Below are 11,116 nucleotides of genomic sequence, written 5' to 3' on the forward strand. Positions count from 1 at the left end.
TAAAATATCAGAGATTTTATATATCCTCCTGGATTCATTTGTTATGTTGATTTAGTTTTTAGTGGACATAGAGTTGGACACAATGGGTACCTTAATAAATTGATTCAGTCTATTCAAGACATGAAGATGTTTTCATTTATTCAAATCGTTTTTTTACATTGTTCAGTACAATATGAGACTTCTTTCCAATCATAATTAATATTTATCAATAATACCTCTCAAACTTAGGTAATTTACAGACTGGTCTATCTTCAGTGTTCATTGTTTAACTAAAATATTGAGAACTACTATGTGTATTCCTGAAATTGTGTTTTTGTTTGAAACTACATCAGACACAAAGGTTGGACATCATGTATACCTTAGGAAATGCATTCTAATCATCAAGAACATGAGATAAATCTGCATTTATTCAAATAGTTATCATGGTAAGAACAGCCCCTCCTGGCTGGAGTGTGTTCAGCAGAGACAGCAGTTGCAGAGATTTTTGTAGTAGGACAAATGTTGCAAAGCAAGGTGGAAAGAGAGTCAAAAGGGGGACTCCTGAAGTTGGCTGTTGAGGTTGCAAGTCAAAGCTCCTCCCCAGTTCTTAGGACTGAAACACTTCAGAGAACCCCATGTCACTGACTGTGGGACTGTGAGTCCCTGCAATATATGGGTCCTGAAAAATCCCCACTGGAATATACAGGATGCATTACCATGGTGGTCTCCCAAGATGTGTAACATTTTTCATGCAACAGTGCCCACAGGAAAATGTCAATATCTCTAGTGTCTAGGATTTTTAGGCATAGGGTCTGAGCTAACACTGACATCAGAGACTCAAAAAGGTTGTGGAGAAATGTGATCAAGTGAGTTTTCCATTGTCGCTTGACCTTTGACTTGAGCTTTGACTCAAATCCATCCCAAGGTGAACCCATGGGGCTTGTGACTTTTTTTGTTGTCACTGTTGTTTGTTTGTATTTTCTTTTTGTTTAGCTCTCCCTGATGTGTAATAGAAACGGACAGATTTGGTAACAGGCAGTAATCTCACATTGATTCCTGACCTGTGAAGTAAGGAACATTGTTTTGTTGTTTAATTAAACTATCTGAACTCAGTCAAGCCAGTTGAATTATTGCAGCAGACCCGAGTGCCAGAAACTTAAACTGCACAGGCAAATGCTTAACACGTGATATCTTTATAGAACAGTTAGAGACTTTGGCCATTTCTACATGGCTATTGATTTGGTGAATGCTTTCAAAACTCTATACATTAAGAGAGAAAATTAAAAGAATTTCGTTATGTGTAATAACAATATCACACCTTCACAGATTAGTGTCAGGAATAGGTCACTTCTGCTCTCATGTAGAAAAATACCATGCTTATGAGAATATCAAAGAAATTTTGTTAATTAGAATTAAAGAACAAGAAGTCATAATTTCTTTAAATATCATAAAAAGTGACATTAAATAAATGTAAAACACCACAAGAGGAGATGTGAACTATAAAGAATTCAAAATCCTACAAAAAAAGAGGGCTCCATCACAAGTGTTAGTTGTGGTCCAAGACGATCTTCCCATTCTTCAAGATAATTACAAAGCTTCTAAGACAAGACACCATTCTTGTCTCTGACAAACTCCACTGGAGATGGGGAAAGCAAAATCCCCGTAGATTAGTGCAAGATCAGTTGGAATTATAAAAAGCTACAGGCCTCTCCATTTGTATTCTGCTAGAAATCACACAAAGCCCCAGTGGCTGATCTACAGAGTTAAAGGATTCCATTTTTTCAGCCAGCATCTCACCCACTGCCACATCAACAAAAAAGCCTGATTCAACTTCCTGTTTCCCCAGATCAGGACAAATGAATGGATTGAAGGAAAGGAAGATGCAAAGGCATGGCTAAGAGAGAGAAGCAGTCTGCTATGCTGCCCTTTAAAATACCAAACAGAAACAGTGACAACCAGAAAGTAAAAGGCAAACAGCAAGAGGAAGGAGAGCACAGTTTGTATGGCTTTTACATGGACTTTGGTGCTGGGATCCTGGGACCTTTGGCCATGAAACTGCATCTTCCTGATGTGTTTACACTGGGAGTAGATTAACAGCAGCAAACATATCAGCGATGTAATAAAGGGTATGAGATTTGTCACGGTGACCATGGACAACTTTAAAACCTGTTCAATGTCCGTCAAGTTGGTTTTCCAAGCCGTGTTTCCTTCATGCTCGCTCACCCACGGACGGTCACTCATGTTTATCATTGCAAGATAACAAAGTAAAAGCAACAAGGATCCCAGTAGTACCACCAGAATCACGCCATTAATGTTCTTCTTCAGGTGAAGAAAAACAACGTTGGAGAAATTGGCTACTTTGAGCACGTAAAATATGCTGAGGATAGTAGCAAACCAGATGCTAAAGTGGTGGGCTACTAACCAGCCAACCTCATAAGCAATACTGTATGAAACTGCATTAAACGTGGTTAAATCCCAATGCATTAATATCATCCAAAGCAAGACAATCCTGGAGACTGCCAGAGCAGTAAGAATCCCATCAACGGAGGAGAACTTCTTCTTCTTGACCCAGTCAATGCAGTTCACCAGTGCTATGAAGCAATTGGCAAAATTCCCAAGAACAAATTCTGCCATAACTGGAATGGAAAGGAACCTCAGTAGTAAACTTCTCATGTCGAAGGGGAAAGACCCAGTCTACTGTCACTGGTTGAAATTTCCTTAATATCCGGGACTGACCTTCTACCAGCAAGTGGTTTCTGGAGGTACAGTGAAGTTCTTGCTTTCTTGTAAATTCTGTGGCCAATATCATGCAGAAAAGCACATGGATTTGCTAACAGATGAGTTCAGCATTGCTTTTGTGGAAAGCATTGTCATTGCAAAAACAGCTCAAAAGTAGTCCTATGCTTGTACTATTCTATCCATGCCACAGGCTGGTAATCTTTCATGGCTGAAGATGGAGTGAAAACTGAATTCTCATTTGCAAGCATGCAAAATGAAGACATATTCTCTTACCTTTTTGCAAGGTTTTTGCTTTTTGTAATCTCCATATAATTTGGGCCCATGAAGTTAAGGTGTCAAGTAGAAATATGTCTAAATTGGTAGAACTTAGTCACCTGTAGATATATTAATGATTTGTCACTTATGATTTCTTTTAATAGAGACCTTAAATATGTGTGGAAAGGTTTAAAGGAATTGATGCTTAGGCTTTCCAAGTCTTAGCTGCCCAGGTTCCCAAGGAACACTCAAGCATGCTACTATTCCCTAACATGTTTTGTTGCTAACCGATACATAGATAAAGATTTATTTTAGCACACACACTCTCTATCATAACCAAACACCATGTGCATCACTTGATAATGATAAAGTAATTAAAATATATCAATCATTTTCCAGTGTGTTCAAAGATAAAAATGATTCTGGCAAAGGTTAGGCAAACTTAAATCCCCTTCTTTCACATTACCGATATTTGCCAGGTATGTCTCTTAGAAAGGCATTTGTCCTCAATCTACATAATATTACACTACTTGTTATTTAATTAAATTAACTATTTTCTAGATAGTCCTGACATTTACTGTGATTTTGATTATAATTGTATTGGACACAAGGATTTGGAAAGAGTGATTAGGTTAGAAAATTGATGTTATCTATTCAGAAACATGGGAAATTTAAATATTTGCAATTTCTTTTCTTATTATTTAATAAATATCTCAATAAAATCTCATATATCAAATTCTCTACTTTGAATTTTTAGTATGGAAAATTTAATTTCTTTGTTCTAATTAGTTATTACTCATGTTTAGTTATGTTTATAACACATGCGACAATTTTGCTAAATTCAGTCACTCTATTTGATGAGATTACTATTTATTTCTTCACGAATTATAGTAAAATTATTCATAAGAAAGTATTGTGGATGATCTCCAAGAGAAATAACTGTTCTACATTTTTATTCCAATTTTCACGAGTTGTTTTTCTCATCACACTTTATTGGCTAGCCCCTAACTTATTAAGAGTTTTCTTAAGTCTATCTCATATTCACATTTTCTTCCTTCATTTCTGTACACTACTTGGATTGGGTTATAATAACTTCCTTTCACATATATCAGTACAGTAAAAATCTGGTCAAGCAATATCTTACCACCCTTTAACAGTTTTATCAGGAGACAGATCCTGTAGAAATTAGATCAGTAAAAGTGGAACATAAAAAATCATGACGCATAACTACAGATTGGAGAAATGAGTCATTTATTAGAAAAAAGTAAAATGGTTCTACAGAATATAGAAATAGCAGATAGGAGGAAAAGCTGCCATCCCTAGGGCTGAGATATAGCACCCAACAACAAGCCTACAGCCACCCATCCACAGCTAAGAACAAGAACGCATTCAAGTTAACACAGCCATTGAAAACAAAGCAGAGTCACAAGAGATAAATGAGATAAATGGAAATCCACTGTCTACACTTTGCCAGAAATCCACCTCCTAGGGCTGGCAAAGCCGATCTCTGGTAGGTGCCTTACAAGAGGTGCTCTGCTCTCAAACTATGTGAGGGGCTAGTGAAAGCTGCTGACTGCTGTATGCTATGGACCATGTACCTTGGGAGTCTGGCACTGAAGAAGTTGCCAACGCTATACATTCTAGCATTAAAAAAAACCTCTGGTTAATCACTATTTTTAATTTTTTGGTTAAAATATTGATTTACATTATTTTTCTCATTATACCTATCTTATTTTTTTAATTTATCTACTTTTGGTATTTAATTAAATTAGGGAAAAAATAAACTTGAAACTAAAAAAAAATACTGTTCAAAAGATTAGTGAAATGGAGAGCTGTTTTATTTTTTGAAAAAATATTCAAAATTGATAAATAATTGCCCCAACTAACCAAAAAAGTAGGGGAGGATGGGGGGAGTGATTCAAGTTATTAAAATCAGAGGTGAAAAAGGAGATGTTACAATTGTACCACAGAAATAAAAAGCAACATCAGGAATTACTATAAACAGCTATATTCCAACAAATTGGAAAATCTGGAAGAAATTGATAAGTATCTGGACACATACAACTTACAAATCCTCAAAGTTTTATATTAAGTATATTTTGGATATTGGACAGAATGACTCCTTTTATGTGTAAAAGGAATTATAAGAATGGAAAATAATGAAAACAATTGGCAATCACAAGCCCAGAAACCAATTAGAAAAAATAAATCTTTAAAATAAAATTCAACTTCAAGAAAAATCTTCCTTAATTCAAAACAAGGAAGAAACGACATTCCTAACAGAACAGCATATAAAAAAAGTACACAGCATTGAGAATAGTTCATGAAAATACTTCTTTCTTTTTTCAATCACAGAAATGATATTTTCTAAGGATTTCACCTACTTGTATTAAATGTAATATTAATATTCTTCAGTACGGACTATGGTACCTATACATAAGATTTGATTCAAATGTAATTATCACTCCTGAAATTTATTGGGTGCATAATTTATGTATAAATTCCACTTGATTTGGGTAGATGATCAAAAGATGTGTTGTTAACTTTGATTAGCCAGTATTTTTCTTTTAAGATTTTGTTTATTTATTTGATTGTAGAGCCAAAGACAGTGAGAGGGAGAGACAGAGAGAAAGGTCTTCCGTCCACTGTTTCACGCCCCAGATGGCCACAATGGCCGGAGCTGTGCGGATCCGAAGCCGGAAGCCTCCTCCGGTCTCCCACAACAAATTGTGAGTCTAGAAGATGCTAAGGAACTATACGACATGAATTATCATTCCGGCACTCTCCTGAAAAAAAAAAAGATTTCAAAGAGCATAGATTTTAATCCTCTTCCTTCACACACAGGCTTCTTAATACATTATAAAAAATTTCAAACATGTCTCTCATGCTAGATCTTTTACCAAAGCCCTCTCTACTGAGTATATATAATATTTAACTCTTGGTTACTTAATTAAATCACCAGAGCATTTTCAGATATTCCTAAACTCCATTATGATTCTGATTGAAATCATTTGCATACAAGGATTTGTATTTAATAAGCACCTTAGGAAACTTTTTCTACCAATTCAGGAACAATGAATATATCTATTTTTATTCAAGTCTTTTATATTTTATTCAGTACAATTTAATACAATGTCAAAATCTGCTATATGATATTTATTTCTTGGAACCTTCTCAGTAGTTAGTACAATGAAAAAATCAGATTCCATTATCATGTTCTAATCAATTATTATTGGTGAGTAGTTTTACAATAATATCATGATTATCAATTTTGCTGAATTTAATTATTATATTTGATGAAGTTACTATTTATTTCTTTGTGGATTACTTTTGATTATTCAGAGGTAAACACACAATCTGCAAGAAAAACAAATGTAGTCATTTGACTCAAATTCTCATGCTTTATTTTTATCTTTTCTCATTGCATTTGATAATGATTCTGAAACAAAGCTTTGGTGTAAAAGATTCTACATTTTGCCAAAGTAAGCATAATGTCCATGTCTGTTTGTAGTACACAACTTTGATTGAGTAATTATAATTTAATTTCTCATATATTGGATCAGTGGAAATTTATTCATGTAATATTTTAACATCTATTAATAGAGTTTGATCAGGCAAAAAAACATATATACATTTTATCAGGAAGATAGAGAAGTAGGGGTTTGAGTAGAGAGAACTAAAGATTGTTATACAGACTATAGAAATAGCATATATGAGAAAATGCTGTTATCCCTAGCACTAAGATATGGCACCCCACAAAGAGACTTAGTTCACCCAGTTAGCACTAACAGCAACCACTTACTGAAAACAAAGCCATGGCTTACTGAGCAGAGACACCAGAAACTTCTAGCAATTCACTCTCTGGAGTTTGCCAGATATCCACCTCCTGTGCATAAGTATATTAGTATATATATACTTCTATATATTCTGCTAGGGTTGTAATGCATTTGGATAGTGCTTATTGCAAACATAGTATTGTAAAAATCACAAATTTACACACAGTGGAAGAAGATTGGGAATATGAAAATACACAACATACCAGAATCCCTCATGAACTAATTTTCCTCTAGAGTATGCAAGATGATCCCATACACAGTAGATGAAACTCAGGCTTCTGCGCCTTTGAAACTGCACCTCAGTCACAACAGCACCAAGAGAGCCTGTCTCAGTTTATTATTCCCAGAACCAGGACATATGAGAGGCCTTAAAGATAAGCCACTGCAAAAACCTGGAAAACCAAGGCTCCGCTATTTCTCCAGCAACCCAGCTCCAAGTTTGTAGCAGAAGAGACAGAAAGAAAATGCTACATGCATGAGGAAGGCAGTTAACAGTCTGCACACCTTGTAAGTGGGCCTTGGTGCTGGCACCTCTGGATCGCACAGCACTGAGCTGCATCTTCCTGAGATGTCTCCACAGGGGGAAGATGAGCAGGACACAGCGAAATGGGTGAACATGAGCATTCTGTTAGTGAGCAAAGGAAGACTTCAAGGTGTTCAGACTCCCTCTAATCAGAACTGCGAGTCCTTGTTGTTCTTTTTCTTGTATCTGCCAGTGTGCACACCAATATCATATCACGGCAATATTTCAAAAGATGGCCAGAGACACCAGTATTACCACTAACAACACCTTTTTGACTTTCTACTTTAAGTAGAGTTTTTTATTTTCCTAAGAAAATAAAGCTACTGAGACTTGAAGCACGCCAGAGGTTAAACTAGTTCATTTCTGTCCTTTTTTACACTAAGCAGTAAATGCAATCTATCTTGAAAATGTTCACAAATGCCCTCCTTTTAGAGGAAATATGTAATGAGATGTAATGAGACAAAAGTCAACCAGCATGGTCAAATTTTAAAGAAAAAGGAAAAGATCCTTAGAAGCACAAATATGCAGTAAGTTTAGAGGCAGGAAGGTCCCCCTAGCTTCACTATTGCAGTTTAAAAAGATGCACTCAGGAAAGGAAGTGAAGAGAAATGCACATCTATTTTTGGGTGCAAGATATGTGGTGTGAGTGCAGGTGCTGTCATTTTCTGTTCTTTTAGAGAAGCCACAGAACAGAACAGGGGTCTCCAGTGAGGGCTCCACTCATCCCAGAGGCGCTCAGTCCGAGGTACCTAGAACCACATCTGTTCAGGCTGCCTGGGCAACACCTTTCGTGTTCATGTGAACAGAGCTGTCAGGAAAAGATGAACTTTTGCAAACAGGGTATGAATGACAAAAAGGGAAACTTTCTCTCATTCCATGCAGAAACCAGCATAACAAGCCAGGGTCTGTTACAGGAGCAGGGTCCACATCCATGTCAGTGTCAAAGTGAAATCTAGGTGTATACAGAATTCCGTGTATTGCATTTTAAATTTGGCAGTCATGAAAAAGATTCACTGATTGTATAAAATGCAAGTAATCAAATAGGGGTTAATCAACCTTAAGTCTGTCTATGTACTCATGTTAATTTTTTTAACATTTATTTAATGAATATAAATTTCCAAAGTACAGCTTATGGATTACAATGGCTTCCCCCCCCGAGTACATCCCTCCCACACACAACCCTCCCCTTTCCCGCTCCCTCTCCCGTTCCATTCACATCAAGATTCATTTTCAATTCTCTTTATATAAAGAAGATCAGTTTAGCATTTATTAAGTAAAGATTTCAACAGTTTGCACCCACATGGAAACACAAAGTGAAAAATACTGTTTGAGTACTAGTTATAGCATTAAATCACAATGTACAGCACATTAAGGACAGAGATCCTACATGAGGAGTAAGTGCACAGTGACTCCTGTTGTTGACTTTACCAATTGACACTCTTGTTTATGGCAACAGTCATCACCCTAGGCTCTTGTCATGAGTTGCCAAGGCTATGGAAGCCCCCTGAGTTCACCGACTCTGATCATATTTAGACAAGGTCGTAGTCAGAGTGGAAGTTCTCTCCTCCCTTCAGAGAAAGGTACCTCCTTCTTTGATGACCTGTTCTTTCCACTGGGATCTCACTCGCGGAGATCTTTCATTTAGGTCATTTTTTTTTTTTTTTTGCCAGAGTGTCTTGGCTTTCCATGCCTGTAATACTCTCATGGGCTTTTCAGCCAGATCCACATGTCTTAAGGGCTGATTCTGAGGCCAGAGTGCTGTTTAGGACATCTGCCATTCTATGGGTCTGCTGTGTATCTCGCTTCCCATGTTGGATCATTCTCTCCCTTTTTGATTCTATCAGCTAGTATTTGCAGACACTAGTCTTATTTATGTGCTCTCTTTGGCTCTTAGTCCTATCATTATGATCAATTGTGAACAGAAATTGATCACTGGGACCAGTGAGAGGGCATTGCTACATGCCACCTTGATGGGATTGAATTGGAATCCCCTGGTATGTTTCTAACTCTACCGTTTGAGGTAAGTCAGCTTGAGCATATCCCGAATTGCACATCTCTTCCATCTCTTATTCCCACTCTTATATTTAACAGCGATCACTTTTCAGTTAAGTTTCAGCACTTAAGAAGAATTGTGTATTGATTACAGTATTCAACCAAAAGTATTAAGTAGAACAAACAAAAAATACTAAGAGGTATAACATATTAAGTTGTTCATCAACAGTCAGGGCAAGGGCTGATCAAGTCACCGTTTCTCACAGTGTTCATTTTACTTTTAACAGGTTTCCTTTTTGGTGCTCAGTTAGCTTTCACCGATCAGGGAGAACATATGGTATTTGTCTCTTTGGGACTGGCTTATTTCACTGAGCATAATGTTTTCCAAATTCCTAACAGGGATCACTTTTCAGTTAAAATTTAAACACCTAAGAATAATTGTGTGTTAATTAGAATTCAACCAATAGTACTAGAACAAAAAAATACTAAAATGGATAAAGTATTACATTGTACATCAACCGTCAGGACAAGAGCTGATCAAGTCACTGTTTCTCATAGTGTCCATTTCACTTCAACAAGTTTCCCCTTTGGTGCTCAGTTAGTTGTCACCAATCAGGGAGACCATATGATATTTGTCCCTTTGGGACTGGCTTAATTCACTCAGCATGATGTGTTCCAGATTCCTCCATTTTGTTGCAAATGACTGGATTTCGTTGTTTTTGACTGCTGTATAGTATTCTATAGAGTACATGTCCCATAATTTCATTATCAGTCTACTGTTGATGGACATTTGGGTTAGTTCTGGGTCTTAGCTATTGTGAATTGAGCTGTCATAAACATTAATGTGCAGACAGCTTGTTTGTTTGCCAATTTCATTTCCTTTGGGTAAATTCCAAGGAGTGGGATGGCTGGGTCGAAAGGTAGGGTTATATTCAGGTTTCTGAGGAATCTCCAAACTGCCTTCCATAGTGGCTTAACCAGTTTGCATTCCCAAAAACAGTGGGTTAGTGTCCCTTTTTCCCCACATCCTCTCCAGCATCTATTGTTGGTACATTTCTGAATGTGAGCCATTCTAACCGGGGTGAGGTGAAACCTCATTGTGGTTTTGATTTGCATGTCCCTGATTGCTAGTGATCTTCACCATTTTTTCATGTGTCTGTTGGCCATTTGGATTTTCTCTTTTGAAAAATGTCTATTGAGGTCCTTGGCCCATCTCTTAAATGGGTTGTTTGTTTTGATGTTGTGGAGTTTCTTGATTTCTTTGTAGATTCTAGTTATCAACCCTTTATCTGTTGCATAGTTTGCAAATATTTTTTCCCATTCTGTCGGTTGCCTCTTCACTTTCCTGACTGTTTCTTTTGCAGTACAGAAACTTCTCAATTTGATGCAATCCCAAATGTTAATTTTGGCTTTGACTGCCTGTGCTTCTGGGGTATTTCCCAAGAAGTCTTTGCCGGTACCTATATCTTGCAGGGTTTTTCCAATGCTCTCTAATAATTTGATGGTGTCGGGTTGTAGATTTAAGTCTTTATTCCATGTTGAGTGATTTTTTGTGTAGGGTGAAAGGTAGGGGTCTTGCTTCATGATTCTGCATGTGGAAATCCAATTTTCCCAGCACCATTTATTGAATAGACTGCCTTACTCCAGGGATTGGTTTTGGATCCTTGACCAAATATAAGTTGGCTGTAGATGTTTGGTTTGCTTTCTCAGGTTATTATATCTTCAACAATAATCTCACACCTTTCATTCTATCCATATCTACATTACTATTTATTAAAACCAAATTAGACAC

At 36.8% G+C, this 11,116-nt stretch overlaps 1 protein-coding gene across 1 annotated transcript; it reads right to left on the reverse strand.

Moving 5' to 3' along the window:
* Positions 1-937: 937 nt before the first annotated feature.
* Positions 938-2,652, reverse strand: LOC100347537 (putative taste receptor type 2 member 33). The gene is made up of 2 exons (XM_002722165.5): positions 1,916-2,652; positions 938-1,040 (listed from the first exon to the last, which is right to left on the reverse strand). The coding sequence occupies exons 1-2, from the start codon at positions 2,650-2,652 to the stop codon at positions 938-940; spliced, it is 840 nt and encodes a 279-aa protein (XP_002722211.5).
* Positions 2,653-11,116: the final 8,464 nt, after the last annotated feature.

This window comes from Oryctolagus cuniculus, chromosome 9 (genome assembly GCF_964237555.1).
Source record: "Oryctolagus cuniculus chromosome 9, mOryCun1.1, whole genome shotgun sequence".
In the NCBI taxonomy this organism is placed as follows: Eukaryota; Metazoa; Chordata; class Mammalia; order Lagomorpha; family Leporidae; genus Oryctolagus; species Oryctolagus cuniculus.

What these genes read in the sequence shown, in the direction of transcription:
- LOC100347537 (XM_002722165.5), bottom strand. Translation starts at nt 2,652, where the DNA reads ATGAGAAGTTTACTACTGAGGTTCCTTTCCATTCCAGTTATGGCAGAA. An exon ending in GTTGTCACTGTTTCTGTTTG is followed by an intron (nt 1,041 to 1,915) that starts GTATTTTAAAGG and finishes CTTACTTCACAG; the next exon opens with GTCAGGAATCAATGTGAGAT.